This window comes from Astatotilapia calliptera, chromosome 22 (assembly GCF_964374335.1).
Source record: "Astatotilapia calliptera chromosome 22, fAstCal68.1, whole genome shotgun sequence".
In the NCBI taxonomy this organism is placed as follows: Eukaryota; Metazoa; Chordata; class Actinopteri; order Cichliformes; family Cichlidae; genus Astatotilapia; species Astatotilapia calliptera.
Genome location: NC_137442.1, coordinates 7,360,338 through 7,382,500, shown reverse-complemented (window position 1 = coordinate 7,382,500; position 22,163 = coordinate 7,360,338). Strand labels below are relative to the sequence as shown.

At 43.5% G+C, this 22,163-nt stretch overlaps 2 protein-coding genes across 5 annotated transcripts in view; both read left to right on the top strand.

Moving 5' to 3' along the window:
• The window catches only part of macf1a (microtubule actin crosslinking factor 1a), a 235,137-nt gene that overhangs the window by 102,202 nt on the left and 110,772 nt on the right, over positions 1–22,163 (top strand). For all 4 annotated transcript variants that reach the window (XM_080296149.1, XM_080296146.1, XM_080296147.1 and 1 more), the window contains 3 exons: positions 3,100–3,189; positions 6,479–6,556; positions 7,810–7,902. In XM_080296149.1, coding sequence (XP_080152275.1) covers positions 3,100–3,189; positions 6,479–6,556; positions 7,810–7,902 — 261 coding nt within the window. The remainder of the gene's footprint in view (positions 1–3,099; positions 3,190–6,478; positions 6,557–7,809; positions 7,903–22,163) is intronic.
• Positions 15,481–17,018, top strand: LOC145423525 (uncharacterized). Its single transcript, XM_080296154.1, has one exon. It carries the CDS (start codon positions 15,621–15,623, stop codon positions 16,896–16,898), a length of 1,278 nt encoding a protein of 425 aa, XP_080152280.1. The 5' UTR covers positions 15,481–15,620; the 3' UTR covers positions 16,899–17,018.

Sequence of the window (22,163 nt, the reverse complement as noted above, 5' to 3'; positions counted from 1 at the left end):
TTGAAAGGTTGAGAAGAGGACTTGTGTAGTTTACTTAAAACGTAAAATATGAGGTCCTGAGGGGCCAGATGTTGTGTTTCATGGACTCAAACATAGCAGCAAGCTTGTTTATGCTTCTCTCAAAAAAACTTTGGGCTCATCACTCATCGATTAGTGCAGTGTGTCGTCACCCACTCAAATCTCTGTCTGAGCTTGAAGAAAACACTGAAATGATCACGGACTGCGCCCAAGGCAAAGACTGAACTGCCACCTTATAGCACAGGTTATCCATTTCTGTGACCCTTGTGTGGCAACACACGGATTTTGTTTGTTTTGGCTGATCATGCAAGTCCTATCACATTAAACGGCATGTCAGTCCACGAAACACGTTTATAACTGGCATCAAATAATTTCCATCATCTATTCTGTTGTCTTACTATAGCTTTCAATCCAAATGTATCCAAATGTGACAAAATGCTGTTTGAACTGATAGGTGTTGTATTTTTGTCCAAAATCAGCGTGACCTACATTTGTGTTCACTGTGCCGGAAGCTCCAGGTGCTGTCAGGCAGCCTGGGGTATTTTAACATTGGCTCTGTATGACAGTATGCTTTAGTGCCAGAAGCATCTGCTGTCACTGCACATCAGGCACAGCTGGCTTAGGGAGCGGCGTCCCTTAAAACAGCTGATCAAAAGATCAATTTGGGTTTAAATTGCAGTTTTAAATTCAGTGACAGTGGCACAGCGCTGAGCTCTGTTGCATCTTATAGCAGCTAATTTCATTTTCAATGAGAAGTAATTCCAACAATGTGAATAGTTTTACATTTTAGCCCAAAAAGTCAGGCTGAATGTTCATTTTTTTATCCACTAATTGCTGAGACTTTGTTTTAAAATATTTTCTGAGCTCATACGGTCAACAGCACCTTCAATGACTCTGTGGAGCTGAACTCAAATAATGTCTTTGTTTCCCCTGACAAACAGAAGAACGAGGAACCGAATTTAAACTTTGTTAGCCAAGATTTGGTTCATGCACTGCTGTATTATAATATACAAAAGGCGGTTAAACTCAGTGTTAAGCTCAAAATAACAGTCCTTTCTGAGCAGAAGTCAATTTCAGATACAGATTTGTTGTAGTTATTTATGGTCTAAAAAGCTGCTGAAGAAGGTGAAGTTGTTGCAGTGTTGCTGCAGCAGCTAGCATGTCCATCTGAATTACTGAAAGTGACTGAAGGTATTAGGATGATGGTTTATTGGCAGTGACATGCAGAGCTTACAGTAAACTGAGGATGAGGGCTATGAACTGTGTGCCATGTTGAGCCTGTGACACACTCGGGCACTATTAGACAATAAACTGCACCTCATTTCCAGGCACTGGTGGATACACCATGTCTTCCTGTCATCTAATTAACACTCGTTACATCAGCGTGCCTCCGAAGCAGCTCGTGTCACCCTTCCACAGAGACGCGGAGGCAGCGAGAGGAGGGTGAGGAAGTGACACAGATGAGCGAGGGAGAGAAAAATAGACAGTGAAATGAGGTTTAGGAGAAGAGGTTATTGAGGACAAAGGGTGGAGTGCTGCTACTTCTGTGACTGCTGATTAAAACTGAAGCCCTTGGGGTATCTTATCTTTAACAAGAATGGGTGATAAGTTATGTAATGATACTCTGCATTAACTTAAAGGTGATGTTATTTATTTTAGATTATATCTTTATCATTTGTACCTGATTCGGTGAGTCTGCAGTCATGTTCCGGCAGCCTACTCTTGTGCCTGTCTTGCCCTCTTCTGGAAACACATGGCAGTGCATTTTCCAGGAATGCAGCAAACCCGAGTTCCTGCTGGTGCTGCGCGAAGCAGTAAAAATCCCTCTAATGCAGGTGGACGTTTGTCCTTGCTTACATAAGTGGGTCTGCATTTTTGAAGCACTTCGGTCGACCTTTGCCGCCTGCCAGTTTTTCTCACTTTCCTCGCTCTTTCTGATGAAGAACGCTCGCACTGAAATGTTTTATTTACAAAAGAAAAGCTTTTGTTCTTGTTTGGCTGTGCCTTTTAAGAGTCTGTCTAGTGCCTGTATTTCAAACTGGAGATTTAGAAAGGAGGTCTATGGTGGGGAAACAACCTAGTTTTAGACATGGTTAGTTCATGTCAGGTTCACGTCTGCTCGCTAAATTCTAATGTGCAGGGCAGGATGCCGTAATTAATATTTCACAGGTGAGAGACAAAGTTGCCACTTGTCTGTCTTTTAGAAACAGAAGCATCAAAGCAAAAATATGTAGATTTCATTCCATGTTGACAGTAATTACACTGTAAATTGTTACATCATTACAATGTTTATCAGTGGCAGATGGGACTGTAAGTAAAACACTTAACCAATTTAAGAGCTAATAAACTGTATATGAAAGATGGATGCCTCATGACATCACCTGTTAGTTGATGGGATCCGCATTTAAAGCTTCAGCATTAGCATATTAGCAATCACAATGTTTTTTAATGCTGCTTTTTAATGCCGTTCAGCTGGGCACTTTAACGTGGGTATCTGTGGGGATTTGAGGCTCTAGAGGAACTGGACACCTGTTTTTGTTTCCTGCATTGAATTTTTTTTCTGCCTCGGAGGTTTCAGCATGGTGCAGCTGTCGTATTAGTCTCTTTTTTCCTCTTTCCCGTAAAGCTTTGCTCACTCTTCGCTGCTTGATCCAGTTTTCCCTCTCTGCTGAGCCTCAAACAGTCTCCGTTTGTCTGTCCGTCCATCCGTCCCACTGAGTGTCCCGCTTTCACACAAAACCGCCACTGATGCTGATCGCTCTGCTCGGCCCGCTCGCTGAGTCACTGTGTCAGTGACCGCCAGCAGTGACGACCCGCTGCCACCCTGGTTTATTTCAAGGCAACATCATGGCAACGGAGACAAGAGGGCACAGCTGGTGCTTCATCTCTGTTGGCCAGGCAACCGCTGTCACCAGGCCTGTCAGCTGTGGGGCAATCGGCCTGACAGATGTCAACAGAGGGATGACTGCAGTGTAAAATTAACTTTTTTTTTTCTTTCTCCCTTTTCTTCCTCCTCCCTGTTCATTTCCTGTCTGTCCCTGCTCCCTCTCTCCTTCCTTTACATCCCTGCCTCTCTCTTAGGTGAGGAAGCACATCACAGACCTGTATGAGGACCTGAGAGATGGACACAACCTGATTTCCTTGCTGGAAGTCCTCTCTGGAGTCACCCTGGTAAGGGATTTTTATCTCTGACACACACATTCATCTCGTATCTCACTGCGATATTTTCCATCACGCACACGCTGTTGTTCCAATTCCAAGCATACAAATCCAGTGACTGTTATGTAAGCCGGTTTCACACATGACTTCTTGGGCAATTTTGGGACAATGATGTCGGGCCATCGTCCTCAGTTTCCCTCCTGTTTTTGATGATGATGTAAGAATCTACGAGTCAGTCTCTGAATGGTCTAGTTGCAGACAGGTAGATTAATGTAAAGGGACTGCTGACTCAGGTCTGCAGGAGCACACGCACACAGGGGACAGTGTCACCTGACGACGTCACCTTCAGGACATCAGATCGGATTGAGGGAGACTGACAGCGCAACAGTCAGACATAATAAGTGTTTCATAGAGAAGAGGACAAACTGTGATGAGGCCATCATCATTTCCTCACTGTTGTAGAGTCTCACTGATTAGGGCTTTACCCACTGCCCTTTTTTTGAGCCTCAGAGCTGCTGTGGGGGCATTAAGTTGTATAATTTCCTAACTGCAACAAAATTAGCTTCAGCATAACTTTGGCATTTACCTGTAAAATTATTTCTTATAGAGAAAATTGGAAGCAGACGCAGGTCTTACTTTTCCCCCCTCACACTTTCCAAGGCCTCGCCCAATAAACACAACAGCAAGAGAGAGCTGTTCCTGTACCTGTAGAGCAAGATGTAACACAGAAGGAGGATACTGTCCATAGCTTCTTTGCTAGCCCTAATTTAATAATAAAAATCTGTTAGAGGTGTAAAAAGAGGCTAAAGTTAGCAGCGATGAGGTGAACTGAAGCATACTAATCACTTCTGTGATAGAGAGGGATGTTCAACAAGTAGGCTATCCAAATCAACTACATATGAAACAAATATTCAATACTAGACTATTTGTATGCAGGCTTAGCTGTGATGGAATTAGATATTAAAATTCCTGTTTTTCCATATCCAGACATTTCTGCCCGTGTGCATTTACAGGTGAACTTTCCAGGATGAAGTGCACTGCTTTTTTGCTTGTTTCATCTCTTAACCTTTGGTGTAGAGAGAGCTTAGTTGTTGCATCACACCAAACCACAGCTGTCACTGTGTCCTGGCGTCCGTGTCAAACCACCAGAGGTTAACACGACGGTTTCACGTGGTGTGCTGCAACTATTTGAGGTTCATGCATGAATGTGTAAAGAGTCATTGACTAAACAGTCCTACCACAGAGTTTGTTTTGTAGGCTTCAGTAGATGGACGTGGGCCTGTCAGCAGACGGATGTGCCCAGCTGATTTGAATTGTCTGTTTATGCTGAGTGATCCTTTTGAGCCATTTATATTCTTTCCTTAATTTACAGCTACTGAGCTTTTATGTTTCATCCTCATTCTGTTCTGTTATTCAGCCGTTCTCATCCTGCATCTCTTCTTCCTCTGTTTTTTTTTTTTTTCCCCTTTCCTCTTCTTGTGCATTTCCACCCTTCTGTTACCATAGCAACAGAAGAGCGGCCCTCCATTGAAAAGGGCATACGCCTCGCGGGCCCCCCCTCTCATCTCGCTCGGAGGGGAGGATGAGGAGGAGGAAGGAGCTCAGGGAGTATGTTCGAACTCGAAGCCCTCTGCACCTCCACCCGCCACCGCTCACACTCTCACTCCTGACCTTTGACCCCTTCAGCTTCACCCTCTGCTCCCATAGGCGGAGCTGCGAGGCCGCATGAGAGTGCTGTGCCACTGACTTTTGACCTACAAAACTGTACATGGCACGAGTCAGTGCTGCATTACTGTGTCACTACAGGGCGTCGCCGTTTCTGTTGGGTGATAGCATCGATACTCCTAGTTAAATTTTCCACTTTCTTCTCTTTGACTGTTAGATTGATAAATATATAAATAAATATAAAACGAAATATCATAAACTTTCAAAAACAGCGTTATTAAAGTGTGTTTTCACTCAACAGATAGCTGCTATTTTGCATGTCACAGCAAAATGTAGCGTATGCGGAAGTGCCTGTACCTGCATTGTTTCTAATGGCCAGCAGGTGGCGGCGACTGTGATAGCAAAAAGAAGTCAGATTGTGTTGAAGTCTATGGGAAGGTTAGCCTACTTCTCATTGGATTTATGGGCACTGTAAACAATTTCCTGGTTAGTTTATGATGTCAGTCGATTGTTTTAAATCTTAGGGAAGACAAGATGACGATCATTTTCTAAATTATGGTCCGACTGAGAGTAAAATAGAAGATAAAAAGGAGTATGGTGCAGCGCGTGGTTGCCTCATGGTTAAGAACTCATTTTTGTAAGAAGTTTCTCTGTGAGATCCACACTGCATATGATACCTAGTTTTTAAAAAAAAAACTGCATCCATCTTTTATGTATAGTCTGTGATATGACACAAATATTTCTTACTTCTATTTAATTTATAAAGCAAATCTGTTTCCTTTGAAGAGTAAAGATGAAAATGATCAAAACTGAGTCCAGGAACTCAAATGTTACACAAATTGTGAATAATTATAAAACTAATTAAAAGTATTTCTTTCTCATTGGGCAAATGGTGTTAAATTCTGGGCGCATTATAAATTTTCCATTAGCAGTTGATTTATTTTAATTCCAGTTTTCCTCGTGATGTCTTTGTACTGGCCAGTAAATAAGCGCATCCCTGTTTAATCCTGATTGAATTTTACATACATTAGAAATGTAGCTTTGTACAGGTAAAATGTAAGATTTATTATATGTCAGTTAAATAATACAAACACAGTAATGAATAAAGTGGAAAAAACTCTCCTCTCCTTTCAGTCTGTAATGATTAATCCTGAGTGAACCTTCTCTTTACCAGCACGGTGTGAACCATATCTGCATCCCGCACTTTACTCGTCTACTCCTTACAGCCAAAGTGTGTGTGTGATTGTGTGTGTGATTTTCTGTCTTTCTTTCTCTTAAACTCAGTCTTTTCTCCATCTGAACTTCAACTTGGATGTTTGTTTGTGAAAATCTGTTTACGATTAAAGAAAAGACGGTCTGATGTGAAGTCTGCATTTTTCATGCTAAACCAGCATGGTTTGAGCCTCCACAACGTTGGCATGTCTTTAACGGCTCCTGTTGAAGACAGCGCCCTCCAGAGGATCATTTCACGTCAATAAAACTGCTCTGTGTTTTGACCTCACTGCACTGTTGATTGAGATCGGCTTTATTTGCACTCACTGCTGCCTCCTTTGTGTTTTCTCTGTCTTGAAAAACACTGAATTTAATTTCCTGTTTCACCATCTTTACGATTCTTATCTCTGCTCTCTTGTTGCAGCCCAGAGAAAAGGGCCGAATGAGATTTCATCGACTACAGAATGTCCAAATAGCGCTGGACTTCCTCAAACAGAGACAGGTAAGCTCACATGTGGACACACACAGCATTTGTCTTCATCACCCTTCTGAATGATAAATATTTTTATTATTGGCTTGATAACCCTTTTATAAAACAGTACTGTCCTTAATTTGAGCACATGAGTTAATTCATTTCTATATAATAGCTGATCAGGGGAAAAAAGTAGTGTTCGATTCCAGGAAGAGACACAAGTCTTCTTTTAGGGTTAGCGGCTGAAAGTAGCTTCAGATATGCTTCAAATTGTCTCTTTTTTTGCAAAACTTAACATCAGTACATTCTACATACTAGTATATTCTCGCAGCACGACAGCTATCTTAAACCACTGGAAGGTTATTTTGAATTTTGAATAATTGTTTTTCCCTCACAAGTTTTTCTTCCGCTATTTATGCACAAATTTCGTCACGTTGCATCTTCATTAGCAGCTCAGAGAAACGGCACAGTGACAGACTCATCCCACGAGAGTACTGAACAAATGTCCATGCTAACTCTCAGTACATGAAAAACATGCAATTATCTTTGCTTTCACTGAGATAATGATTCAAAAGATCATTTCCCCACCCCACAGCTGACACGATCATGAATCTCCACTGTGCTCATGTGTTACACATTAAGCTCTCAGGGGACACAAGTGGGATAGCTGCTGGTTTTAATGTCCCTTTTAATGCCATATATTTCAATAATAATGTATACCAAGGTAAAACTTCACCTTTGAACAGTGAAGTTCAAAGGTGTTTTAATGTATGTGGCAGCGCAGGCTTGAAGTAAAAATGGTTAACCTGCAGTGCCATATCTCCTCCTCGTGCTGTCTTATCACACAGCATCATCTTTTTTTATCTGCTCCTCTCTGCTTTCATCTCTTCCATTGTTTCCTTCCTCCCTCTCTTGCTGCCTCAAATTAATCTCTCACTGTTTTGCTGCCAAACTGCAGCTCTTCCTCCTCCTTATCTGAACAGTCCCCATCTTTCTTAAACCGCCTCCCTTGTCTCCATCTCATTCCCCAGAGAGAGGAGGACTGACCTTTTCTTCTTAGTTTCATCGCAGGTCTAATTATGCAGACCGGATAGCTGAGCTTAGGCGGAGCTACATGATTTAATAAGATCTCAGAGAGCTTTGTACAATTAATGAGCATGATAGGTGAAGGGGAGACTGTTCTTAATACTTGCAAGGAAAAAAGAATAAGTTATGTTTTCTCTTGTCTTGAATCCAGTCAGGTGCCTTTGTGTCAGAAACAAATACTCTGGTCTGTTTTCTAGGTCAAACTTGTGAATATCAGGAACGATGACATCACTGATGGGAACCCCAAACTGACATTAGGACTCATCTGGACCATCATCCTTCACTTCCAGGTCTGTGTCCTTCACTTGGCATCTTTGTTTCTGGCGCTCTGTGTTCTCCTCTGATTTGTAGCCGATGTGGTCAAACCAGCATCTGCAAAGTCCTTAAAGTCAGCATTAGAGGGACGTAATGGGCAGGAAGGCTTTAGAATGATGTAATACCACTAATTAATTACATAATAACCAAGTTATGGTTTGCATCATTACTGCTAACTGGGGTTTAAATGGATTGGTCCAAATATCGGCATTACTCTGAGTCAGGATTAGAGTTTTATTGCTGCCATGTTGAGCTTGGCTGGACATTTGCATCCTGGCAAACTGGTTTGTAGTTATGAAACTGAAGAATTGTTTGAGTGGTTAAAACAAAGTGTGTTTGTGTGTGTATTCATGGTCTGCTGTGGAATCTGATCAAGATGCATTCTGGGTATTAACTGCATTCTAGTTTTCTTTAGTGCCTCAGTAATCATCGAGCAGATTCATATACATTATATTGTTTTGCCCCAATCTGAACAAGGCCAGGTGCACTAAGGCAGTCAGGCTTATGTGTGACTTATGTATAACTGATGTTATTGCCCTAAGTATATGTAAGCTCTGAGCCGGGCCTTGCCCGAGTGCTTCATCTTAAACCCAACATAAGGATTTACTTTGGAGCACACAAAGCAACATGTTAAGGTTCCATCAGGGCCCTTATCCTTTGCTATCTGTAATATTATGTCAAAGGTAGCTTCAAAGTTAGACCACGAGTCACTGTGTGAGAAGAAGCAATAAATAAATTGCAGTGTGTGCCCTTTTCTCTGGTGTTGGATCAGGAGTTGATGTTATTAGCTAATGATATATTTAGTTTTAGGGGTTAGTTCAAATCACAGATGTTTTACACTGAAGCAGTTTTGGCTAAGATTGCTAGACATTCTTTGCATTGCTATCAAAAACATTCAAAGTGAATATAAATGTCTAAAGTTTGGACCGCAGAGCTCAACAGTGTGCAACTCGTGACTGAATGTTGTCTCAAGGACAGCTTGTTTAGTCTAGACAGCCGGCTCTTGGGATCCTGACGTAGAATCATGTCCACCAAATGTTTCTGCACCAGTTTTGCCTGCAGACAGCGTTGTTCTCTATTAAATCATTACTGTGGGTTGCCTTGTACCGCTGGGCTCGAGTCATGCGTGACAACAAAGCTAGAAACCAAAGCAAGACTTTTGAAATCGATCAAAACTTTTTCCGTGTCCCTGTTTATTATTTTCATGGCGTGGACTCAACTCTTTGCTTTTGTCATATTCAGTACTGGACAGAAAGGAGAAGCTGCAGTTGTCTCAGTCGGCCACTAGGTTGTGCTGTAATATGACCCTCAGCAGGGTGACATTGCCAGCTGGTTGCCATAGAAACAGCAATGCACGACACCCCTGCATGACTCAGCAAGACATCAATGAGTTTGGTAAAGAGATGAAGGGTGAAAGAGTGCTGGAGGACAGGACGGGGATGTGAAGCGGACTGCAGGAGCTCCGGACGGAAGAAATGAACGAGTGCTAAAAATGAATCAGTGGGAAGGAGGGAATTGGCTCACAGCAGCAGATAGTTTGAGTTTCAGGAGTTCAGCGAGTTCACTAGATGAGGACAGTTTTTAGAGCTGGTGTGGGAAACTCCAGTCACATGGCTCTGCTGCTGGACTCGGACTAGCTGGACTTGATTTAGTGCTTGTCAAATAAACAGAAAGTGTTACCACAAGGCCCTAGAAATTTCAAGGTTACCAATATTATAAAAACTATCCTAACAAAAGGAGACGTGGGACGAAATGGATGCACATTAAAATGTTTTGCTTTGCGTAATTTTTTGTCTTCATAGAGCTGTTTTGGGGGGATTTTTTTTTTTTTAGATTTTAGACAGTTTCTTTTCCTACTATTGGCTCTATGTGATGTCACTGAGAGCAGGTATAACACGGTCATTTTAGGCATGCAGTTCTAGATGTAAGCATAGAAGCCCCACCCACTTGCTGCTCAAACCTTCTGTTTGTGAGGAGCAGCCAATCGGAAGAAGTAGCCTTAAAGGGGGGGGGGGCTAATGCTCTTTGTTTCAGATGCAGGATGAACAGAGTGCTTGGAAGTAGCCTTAAAGGGGGAGGAGCTAATGCTTGATGCAGGATGAACTGAGTGCTTGCATCAAAACCCAATATGAGAAATGAAATCTGTGAGCCATGCAAAGCAACTTAATAGAGCTTAAGACAGAAAACAAAGAGCTGATATTAATTCTGCTTATGAATATCAGAATTTTGGAGGGGGAAAAATAAGCTCAACTCTGCCCTGAAGCTTCTTGCGTGGCCAGAGTGCACTATCAGGAGCATATCCCACGAAACAGCATTTACTGTAGAGGAGTGTTAATCATGGCAGCTGTTAAACAGTGACAGAGTAGGTAGGAGGTTTAGCCTAATGTTGCTCAGTCCTTAGGCTCAATTAAAGCCAAGAAATCAGATCATAATGTACAACAGTTACAAAAAATATCTTCATGCAATGATTGAGATGGTTTTTTTAATGAGCCACTCATCATAACAACATGAAAACAGAAAATGAAAGAAGTATGGTCCACAGAAGGGAAATGTGTAACGTTTACATTATTTCCACTGGTTGTTTTGGACTGATGATGATTATAATGAAGATGAAGAAGTCGTTTTTGGAAAGAAGCCCTGCAGGTCTTTGAGACCAGGATGTGTGCAAATGAGTGACTCAGCACATCGGCTAATTATAGGAACTCTCACCGGGCTATCATTTTAGCAATTAGCAATTTAAGTTACTTTACTAGCACATACAAGATACAAATGAGCCTCAGTCTGTTTTATCTCAGAAAACCTCAACTGTCCAGCTTTAGACACATCTTCTCAGTGTTTATACGCTAATGTGTGGCTTCCTTTTTGTTCTCTTGAATGTCCAGATGAGGACTTTGTTAGTCCTTCTTCTCTGAGATGGGGATAAAAGTTTTTTTTTTAACTTGTTTTCTCATATCTGTTGTACTGGGATTGTAGAAACATCCAAAAACACCTCTTAAACAATTATCAACAGAAAACGATCCTAAAACTAATTATTAGAATTTCTGATTTGCACTAGTGAGTCTTGGTTGTAGTTACCCTGCCAGACCACTAGATGTCACAGTTAAGCTCCGTATCGCAGATGGTTGTGTTTGTTATGGATCCTCCTCCAGCTGCACTGTGTCTGGCTGTGATTGGCCAAAGCAGCTTTGTGTGACTGCCAGTGAGTTCATTTTCAAGAAATTTTTAGTTTCAGTGCCCTGCTACAAGACAGGTGAGCAAGCGGGCTCAGTTTGTTGTGTCTTCAGAGGTAGTCATGGTTTTATTGAACAGGTTGATCACCATTTGTGTCGGATAAATCTGACGGCCGTGTGAGCTGCAGTTTAATTCTCTAAAGTAAAAAATGATCTTCTGTTGGTTTAAAAGGGCTTGCATAGCTCCTGGCTTGACCCATCTATTTACATTATTCTGATTATTATTCTGATTGTTCTGTGCAATCATAATAATAATACACAAGCTGACATTTAGAGTTTCAGAATACCAAAGAAAGGGATTTGGGCAAAATCGTCAACACAAAAATCTCTTTGTCTCTTTAGCTGTGCTTTGCAGCATAATGTGGCAACAGCTGGTCACGAGTCTTCCAGTATTTTATAAACATTTATCATTAAGGGTCAACATCTTAAAACATCTTCAAATCTCTGTTTAAGAGGGCGTCATCGTCTAAAGAGCTGCTAAATATATTATTAGAGCTTCTGAGATTTGTATGTAAAGCTGGGTTCAGCAGGCAACGCTTGCGGCCTGAGATTTCCAGGGCTCACGATGGCATGTCGCCACCACGAAGGGATGAAAGCCTCTGGGACTTGATTAGTGCTTTCCTCCTATTGGTTCATGAATTTTCCATGTGCGTTTGTGTGTTCGCTTATGCTTGTGGTTAATGAGTGAAGATGGATTACCGCTGGCCTCACCGCCACTCGGGAGTATTGCATTTTTGGAGGTCTCCATCCATATGTGTCTCTGTGAAAGCATTCACCATAGATCAGGCGAATGTTGTGTGTTCAGACGTCTGCAGTGTTGGTGCCAGTGACTGATGAATCTTTCTCCTGCAGAGTTATTGCCATGCTGTACTGTACAGAATCACGTGCATAAGCGGTTTTATTCAACTTATGTGGAGAGATGGTGGGTGGAAGTGGCCTATAGAGGCTTAAAAACTGTAGGTGGGGAGGAGGGGGGGATAAATGTGTGCGTTTGAATTAGAGCGATTGATGACTGTTTTGGGTTGGAAATATGGATCCGATTTCAGTGGAATTTTATATTGAGGGCTAACGCTGAGTATTTTCTGTCAGTTAGAAAATAAGATGCATATCGAAATTTCCCAAAACTCCAAAAATACATCTGATAATCAAAGAGATTAAAGCTGTTGCAGTCTGTGTGTGCACGTTTTTCGTTGCTGAAACAATCATTTGTGTCAAAGCATTAACTGTTTATGGGTTTTAACAGCCAGATTGAAAAGGAGGATTTTCCAGCAAATCCACTGGATTAACTGCCCTTTAAATCCAGGTACTTCATCACTTTAATGCAAAAATGCTGCAGCTTCCATATGGCTGTAATTGTGCACAGACTGACCTGATACAGCTATTGATATTGAAGGCTTTGCTCGGTCTGAATTGTGCAGAAGTATCTCTGTTATCAGTCTGTGCCTCCATTTCACTCCCCTCTTGGATTTTGCTTCCTCCCTGCATCCTTATCGTTCTCTCTTTTTTAGCTCTCCCCTGATTCCTTTAAATTTCTCTCCTCACTCCTTCCCTCTTCCCCTTCTATGACATTTTTCCCACACCATTCATAACCTGTAGCTTCACAGGCAGGTGGAGATTGAAGGGAATAGATGGAGAGAGAGAAATTGAAATGCTTACCAGCTCCTCATTTATTATCACAGATGCGACGGTCTGATTCCGATTTGATTTCTCTCCTGTCTGCCTGGATGGCTGTTTTTTGTCTCTGTCCCTGTTGCAGCCTGTCATTCAGGAAAGCTTTTGGGTCAAGTGTGTGTGTGTGTGTGTGTCTGTGTGTGTGTGTTTGTAGCATGGAAAGCTGCTCACTAACAGCCAAGAGAGAGAGCTAGAGAGAGAGAGAGAGAGAGAGAGAGAGAGAGAGTGACGGGAGTAACGAGGAAGCGGATAGGAGGAGGAGGAGAGCCAAGGAGGGAGGGGTGGACTGTGAGAGTGAGAGATCGCGCAGAAGAGAGTGTGAAGCTGCAGCAGCCGGGAGATAAAAGCTTTTCTCTCCCTCTGTCGGTGTCTGCCAGCGAAGGATAAAGCGGAGGAGCAGAGGCAGTCGAGGGAGAGACCGATCCAGGCTGCCTGCTGTCACTGGAGCTGCCGGCTTCCCCTGATCAGCAGGCCTCAGACCACAAATACACAGCAGGACAAGACACACTCGTGGACACGTATGCAGAAAGAGCTCACACAGCTGACCGGGGGGACCGCCCAACCTGGCGGGCACTAAACATACATTCGTACTCCCTTTTGGACAGTTGCTCCACGGTATCAATCGGATCAGTCCAGCCATGCTTGTCTGAGGGAGCCACAGTTTCATTTTAACTGGAGACGCCCTGTGTTTCTTTTTTTTCCTCTCCCCTCTTGTCGGTCTTTTAAGGGGACATGGGCTGCGTACTCTTTTGTCCTAACCTCTGGCGCTGTGCTGTGTGATGTTTGGGACTGCCCTTTACTGGATGCTATATCCCTCTGGCTCTCTTCCAGGTGCAGTACACATCTGCACATGAACTAGGTCCGCTACTAGATCTTGATCTTTGCAAGACCTCACCTAAGCCGACAGAGGACCCACGTCTTCTTCAGCCTCAGAGTGCAAGCTCCACTTCCCACACCACATGCCTAAATTCTAATTAGACCTGGTGGATGTGAGAAGCTATTAAAAGGAGAAAAAGGCACCCGAGAGGAGAAACAGTGAGAGGCTTTTTAGTTTTTTAGGGTAAGACCTGATCTAAATACCCCCAACCATTACTCCTGCAAAGTGTGGATGGTGTCAGGCTGTTGCATCGTCGCACTGCACCACCTGATGAAGGGGACGCTTGGCAGACTGACAGCAGGACACAGCAGCATGATTGGATAGTACTGAAGCACAAGTCAACTTTGATCCTCGGGGAATCTAACATCAATTGGGGACAGTCTGTGCCCAGGTATTCAAAGCAGAGATAGACACGATGCTGAGCTGTCTGGGGAGCTCAAGGTGGAGTCTGCCTGTATTTGTCTGCTTCCAGATTTAGACAGATGCTCTGCTGAGGCTAACAGCTGCATTTACATTGGTCACCCCAGATAATCACTAGAAAAACTGTCAACTTTCCTGCCAATCCTGTCAGTAGGAGAAATTAATGCCAGCAGTTTTGAATCCTGACATATTGACAGCAGCAGCTCGAGGTGTGGATGTTGAACAGACACATGGCAGAAGGATTGACACATCATGTGAGAAACCAGCTCATTGAACAGCGTAAGTCGTGGGAGGATGACGAGAAGCATCGAGGCGGAAGCTGATGCTCTGATTTGAGTATTTAGGAAGCTGTCAGTGTATTGGCTGATTCTTCCTGCAATCTGCAGTGGCATTGGCTGACTACACACTCTGTCCGCCACAACCAGTCTGGACAGTGCGCTGCCTCGACAGAATGAGACTCTGAGCGTGCCATTACTACGAGGGATATCGACAGTATCACCATTAATACTGCTTCCGCTAGGAGCAAATTGACGGGATTCCCACTGATCTTACTTCTCTTATCTTGCACTGTATCAACATTACCAGGGAAGGAGAGGGCATCATTAATTCATGAGCTCAGATAGATACTAGAGCTCCTGGATAACACCAGCACCTGTACCTGACATTAAATCTGTTTTTGGGTTGTTGATGATGGAAGTATCGCGGTGAAACTGAAGCTGACGAAAGTGTTTTTCCTCACATCATCTCTTAGATTTCGAATCACAACACTGAACTGAGAAGTGAGATGAGACCCAGAAATTCTGCCATTCTTTTGCTTGTCACCTGCAGGTGCATACAGTGTGTGTGAGACCTCTGGATTATCACTAATGGGCTGAGCAGCACTGGACTGTACTATATTTTTCTCTCTCCAGCAACTCATCATCCTGCCTGACAGCTTCCCTTACACCAGGTTATAGCTCACCTGCCAGAGGACCCGTGATAAATCAGACATCTGACCAAACTGAATTTATTTTCCTCTCTCGTGTGGCTCTGCTGACACAACTGTGTCCTCATGTCCTTGACTCCGACCACAAGTCTTTTCAGATTGAGAAAACAGGAAGAGTAAACCTGTGTTCTTAGAGAGTGAGTGTCTGGCGACTACACTACCCGAGTCTGAGTCAGGACAGGCAGAGGAAAGATAAAGGACGCCGAGGTCCTTTGACACAACAGCCTGCCACGTGATTGGACCAATAACTGCCTGAGGAAAAGACTGACTTTTTCTCTTCTTCCACCTTTATTTTCAACGGGTTAAATTTAAGACAGTGCCACAGAAAATGGAGCAAAGCCTCCTCGTCTTAACTTGAAACTACCCTCATAGGTCAGATTAACGAGGGAGCCTTACAGTTCCTCTTTTTGTAAACAAGTGGAATAAACCTAAATGAGCATCACTTTAGGTCTTATAAAATAACTGCCTTTCTTTTTTTTTTCTACGCTCTTCTTCATCGACATTGAAGTCATGGGGAACTCCATGGGCTGTGTTCGGCCTCCTCGGGAGGGAGAGCTTGGTGGAGCCCCCCCACTTTCACCAAAGAAGCGTCTGCGTTTCAGACGTAAGCACAAGGGCAAGAAGACCAGGAAAGGCGAGGCAGAGCTAGAGGACAGTGAGCGGCAGAGAAGCCTCGAGCCTGATGAAAAAGAGGAGGAGGAGGAGGAAGACGAGGAGGAAAAAGCTGCTGTCAGAGAAACATTTGGTTCAGATTTTAACAGCAGAGCTAGGACTCAAATACCAGTGCCTGATACACATTATTCCAAAACGAATCCCCACAGCAATACTCTTTCCCCCGGCTCTGTGAGCACCAGCGCTGGGGGGCTTTTGGGCAACATATTACTTGAAGGGACCCCCAAACCCAGCCCAGCCTGGAAAGGGGTCTTCTGCTTTCCAGGGGAGGAAGACACCGTCAGTGCAATCATAGATGTCTCCAGTATCCCGAGCCAAACCACCACTACCACCCCAGTCAACACAGCCCCAGCTCTGGGGAGCACCACTCCGGGCGGAGGGAGGGTCTATCGTGTTAGGGAGAAAGTCCAAGGGGTCCTGGAGAAGCCTTGGATACTCCGGCAGAAGAAGGAGAAAAAAGACAAGGGCAGGAGAGAGGATAAAAATGAAAGGGAGCATGGAGGGGAAAAAGGTGGAGGAGAAGGGGCTGTACAGGTGGTGAAGACGCCTTCAGACAGGGACAGAAAAGGTGTGGTCCACATCAAGGAGGTGGACGGTAAACTCTGTGTGGTGAGGACGGTGTACCCCAGTGACTATGGCTCTCCAGTGTGGAGGGGTGAAAGTGATGGAGAGGTGGAGGTCCACAAAGAGTCTCCAACGCCATCTCCAGTTACAGAGAATATTCTCAAAGTCCAACTGTCTGAGCAGGACAAAAGCAGAACCAAAATATCTGCAGGGGATTTCCCCACGTCCTCAAGCTACTTGCAGATTCAGGAGACGTCGGCTGTCAAAGGATTTCGATTGGACTCTCCAGCGTGGGCACAAGAGAGGGCGTCTCTTTTGGAGTCAGGCTATGCCAGCGACCTGCCGCTGACCTCTCCGGAAACAGCGGGCACCACTCCCAGTCAGACAGACTGGGGAGGGCTGACCAGCAGCTCGTCCGAGAGGCTGGACTCCATGATTGAGAGCCCGCTGTCCCTACAGCATCAGGCAACTAGGAAATGCCTGCCACAGGTTTGTGTCCTGACCACAATCCAAATCCTCAAGCCAAGAAAAGCAAAGATCCGAGACAGCTAGTGTGAACAAGAGTTTCATACATGTGCAAATACCATCCTTGGTAGTGCAGGGTTTCAGGAAGGCAGGATGACTGATCCAAAGGTGCAAAAAGTACAGAGCCCCTACATTAAGAAGTTAGCAGATTAAGGAAACATGCTCACTAATTAGATCATAATTATTATATTGGTTTTAAAGTATCAGAATTTGTCAGATATTTCACAGACTAACAGTAATTTATGTAAACACTGTTAGTTTTAGCCCTAATTGTGACATCTACTGTGTCCGAACTTCCCACCGCTCCTAAGGAAAAGGGAATAGTTTTACTTTTGGACTCTAGTCACTGACCACGGATGTTTGCTTCCAGGACTGAGCAGTGTTTTTGAGTTGAACAGCATTTTTCAAACTGGTGTTCTGTAGCGCTAAGAGAGCCATTTACAGCACTTGATATCTTTCTTTCCTTTTTTTTAAGGGTGCTTTTGTTGTCATGTGTGCACCATGTTTGCAGCCGTGAAGGTTTATGTGTGCGCGCCGTTATCGGCTCTAGAAAAGCACTATAAGTCTCTCCGTTCTTTCCGCCTTTGTTCCTGCAGCCTAATCAGCGCAGCACAGACTGTGCCCCTCAGTCTCAGGATCCGTCTCTGCGCCCTCCCTTTCTTATTTTTCTCACAGCACACGTACTCGCTCATTGCTGACGTCTGTCAGAGTGTGAGAGGCGCACAAGCTGTGTGTGTGTGTGAGACAGAGAAGGAGGGTCATTGCTTCAAATGACAGGGTTTCCTCTTAATGTAAACTGAAACTTGTCATTTTAAATAGCACACAGCACATCTGTGTTTGGGTCTAGCTCCAATGATTTTAGCTGGAAGCGGTTATTCAGGGTTAATCAGAAAAGTGAGATCAGTTAACTTCAGCTTCATTGAAATATTAGATGTCCACGCTTTTATCATATCATTTTGTAATTTCTAGACTCGCCCTTTCCTACCAGCATGTCTAACTATTGTTTATGAGGTTTAAATGCAGCGGTTAATAAAATGCAAGTTGTATTCCTCGGTCAGTTAAACTTTGAATGCACTGGTCTAAAATTTTGCCCGTTCCTATCCTCAGTTGTTTGATTACTGCCCACAGCTTGTGGCTGGAGCACAGAGCAGGACCATAGTGGGACCAGTGAATCACCCTGGAGGGGTTTGGAGATCTGACTAGGAGGTGTTTCATTTTGTCCAACTGAGCAGAAGCTCCAGGGTAGACCCAAGGCACTCTGATGAGATTAAGTCTCTTAGCTGGTTTGGGAACTCCTTGGCGTTCCCCCAGAATAGCTGAAGGAGGTGGCTGGGGAGAGGAAGGTCTGGGCACCTCTGCTTTGTCTGCTGACTCCACCCAGATAAGCAGTAGAAAATGTGTGGCTGGAACTTTAATTTCAGTCAGTTCCTAATATGCATCTTACTCAGTATTGGCTGGGTAAGAGACTTTGGGGACAGGCTTTTTCCTGCCTACAGGAAGTTTTGGCACCTCATTAAAGAAGTTTTAACCAGAGCCAGAGAAAAATCCAAAGCAGTGAAATAAATTGTATTTTTTTAACCAGTTTTGTTAATTTGATATTCCTTTTAATCTTGCTAAATTAGCTATAAAGTAGCCAGAAGTAACAGGAAAATGCACAGATTTCTTTATTATACAGTAACAGACAAACTTTTCTGTGCTCAGGGATTACTCTTAATGCCACAACCCAAAAACCCATTCTGAGCCAGGATTGTTTACTACTGCAAACACATAGTAGGTCCTAAAAGTTCAGAACCATGAAGGTTATTTACTTTTACTGCCACAATATGATATCTCAAAAATAAATCTGCCTCTAAACCAGAGTGTCATACTCTTTTTAGGTCATGGACCGCATACAGGCCATGTTGGTCTCAAGTGTGATGGACCAGTAAAGCTACTGGATAATATTTAATCATAGTATGTCCAGTTCCATTTACAGATCAGAGTACGACACTTTTAATATATAAAGTATTTGGGAATTTAACAACATGGTATTAAATGTGATTCAAACAAGTTTGAAGTTAAGATCTAGAAATAACTTAAATTTTACTTTAATTTTCCACTTCTGTGTAAAAATGCTTGCGTCACCACACCAGGAATAGCCGTGCTTTTTATCGAAATATGTGAAATTTTAATGAATTCTCTGCAATTTCTTAGACTTTGCAAAACCATCCGGTGGGCCGGTTCTGCTCTAAATCTTTTGCATAATCCAGCCATAGTGCAGATGCTGAGATCTGAGTGCTAAGTGTGTTGTTTTCTGATAGCAGACCAGCAATCCCATTAACATGTGATCAGATATAACTGAGAAATAACAAGAGCTTCTAGAGGAGAATCAATCTATAAAACATTAGTCTCCAAAAGTCGATGATGCAATAGCGACTTAATGTGTTGAAAAGCAAACATGCAGGTTGTTGCTCAGGCCTCGGCTTATTACAGCACACACTTGCAGGAGGGATCCAAAACAGAAAGAGGGAGGCTTCCTCTGCTAGCTTACAGCTGCTCAGCTCTCCTTAACCTTGAAAATAAGAGAGCCTGCTGCAGCCACTGCAGTAATACAGCTTAAAGATGATGGGCACTTTTTTACCACGGCTGCTGTGGTTTGTTCACTTCTCCATCACATGCTGAAGGCGGTACAGTAAGGGGATGCTGTCGGGTTGTGTTAGGCTGTACGTGATCTCATTTGGTGCACAGCTGCTGCTGAGTCATGAGAAACACGCGTTTGCTATAGATCCTGGCTCTGCAGAGTTCCCCGGTTTAAAATGCTGCTTTACTGGGCAGCGATAATCAATACTCGTGTGTCGAGCGTGCTCCTGCGTCATGTCACGGTAGGTGAGTGTCAGGATGTGTCTGTGTTCAGTTTAAAGTGCAGCTGTCCTTTGTGTGTGGGTGTGTGTTGCCCTTGTCTGCATAAAAAAGGGATTTGAAATGTGCATTCATCAGTGAGACGGCTGCTTCATTGAGCCCAGAGGGGATTCCTACCGCACACTGAAAACACCACCCAAATTTACCCGTTTACCCCCATCCTGCTGTGTCTGAAGCTATCCATCCAACATTTATCTTTCTGGCCTTCATGCACCCATCCATCTTTTCAGCCTTTAAACATGATTTTGCAGAGGTGCTTCATGTTTAAGTCAAATAAATCAATTAATCCATCTTTTATTCTTTTTTTATTTTTCCTATCCAGCACTCACCCCTCCCTCTCCTCCCTCCTCTCCCTGCAAACTTCAAAGAGGCCATGTTTCTAAAAGAGGGCTGGTCCAGAGCCCCAGGGGGCTGCTAGTGGATCATGGATGCTTGTGACTGGATCATAGCTGCACTGAGCACTGCTGCTACCTGATCTAATCTCTAGTCTGTGTGCGTCTGTTTATACTTTAGCTGGAGTAACGTTCACACGGCTGGGTCACGCATGAGCGTCACATCTTCACAAGTTCATACCCGCACTTCACACCTGCACCGTGAAGATAAACTGTGTTTAGTGAACATATAATCAGGCCTTTAGCTCAACTGGAGAAGCCATACATGTCATGTGACCTGACATTAACCTGTACTTTATCTTAACTTTACTCACTGTGCGTAGAAATTAGCGAGTATCTTGTTCACACGTTCAAATTTGTTGTTTCAAATCCCTTTATTTCGTTTAATCTCTGTTAAGATCCACGCTGATGTCACCATGTCACGCAGTCATTCGTGTTTTCACGGTTATTATGGAGGCAGAAAGTTTGAGTTTTTAGTTTGAGTTTGTTTACTTATGATTGGAAAAGAAGAAAACTGTATTAAATGATTACATTGAAGTTGCGTTGACAGGGGACATTTTTAGACTCTGAGCTTCAGGAGACTCGGTCGAGTTAATTAAACAGTTGTAAAGTTGAACGGTTTTGTTTTCGTTCGTTAGCCGAATACCCAACAGACTAATTTAGGAAAGCTAAATGTTAAGCCGACATGGTGTAATGACTGCGGAGACTGTTCGCAAAAGACATAAACTACTGGGCTAAGCAGACTTGTTTACAGCGAGATAGCAGTAATAAACTTATAGTTTGGTTTTTTTTTTGGATCATTGAGGAGCAAAACTTTGAAAATCAAAATTTCAGAATAAGCATTAATTTTATAAAATGTGTCTCTCTTTTTTTTAAGTCGCATTACTGTAGGCGTCTCAGCCATTTCTGCTGTGAGCTGGCATTTTGAGTCAGCTGACAATATGACATGCTTTAAATGACAACCTTTTCCTCTGCACACTAAAGAAGGAGAGCATAAAGAGATGCAGAAGTAAGAGGTTAGGGAAATAAATGGGCAGAAAAGCAAGAGAGAGATTTAATGATTTAGTGAATCATTTTTATAAAATTATTTTGTGATTTTTGGTACCTCTGATCCTCCGTAGGTTAAAGCAAACGCATTTATGAAGCGTGGGCCGACTTGAAGGGCACTCTTGTTCTGCTGTTCATGCTTCACGCAGCCTCATTCATATCGTAAACTCAAGGTTCACCTGCTTTATCAGGCGCTGTCGCCCGTATCTCTGCAGCAAATGGCCTGACAGAAATTGTACTGCAGCTCACAAAATAACAAGCTGTGTTTGAAAGCTTCTGAAACTTACTAATTCACCTGATGCATGAGGGAACGGCAGACGTGCACAATGGGGAAAAGAGGATGAAGTGCTGTAGCAGTGGGAGTGCAGGCTCTGTGCACAGATGCAGACCTCACACAGAGTGCAGTGTCAATATTAAGATGGAGAAGTCGATGCTCTGCATTTCCCTGCAAAGGAGGCTGCATGTGCACGAAACACATATTTGTTGATTGCTGTTTGAGTGACAGTGTAGTCATGGAGTAACTGTAAGAAATGCTAACCTGCTCGCTGTAGCCCCCACGTCTCAGTGCAGGCATGTGTGGTGTGAATAATGACGAGTTGTCATGTAGCAGAAGCGTTTGTTCGTCTCAGTTTTGTGTTTACATTGTGGTTGAGAGGCTCCTTTAGTGATGCAGAATCTTTGGCATATGTCATTTTCACTGAGTGAATGAGGACTCAATAGATGTTACTTTACGAGAAGCTGGAAGCTATACATGCACAGTGCTGTTGCCGACCTTGCTCATCTTCATCACGTTTCCTTCTCTCTCCTCTCCCTCCCGTTCCTCGTCTTTTTGGCTGTTGCTGCAGTCTCCTGGCACGCGCTGGACTTTCATACTGCTCTGTATTAGCAGCAGTGAGAGAAAAACTGAAAGACTGAGAGAGGGTGGAGTGTCGGACTGTAGCTGAGTTAGGGAAAG

Excerpts from the sequence above, each read along its gene's own strand:
- LOC145423525 (XM_080296154.1), top strand. The coding sequence starts at position 15,621 with ATGGGGAACTCCATGGGCTGTGTTCGGCCTCCTCGGGAGGGAGAGCTT.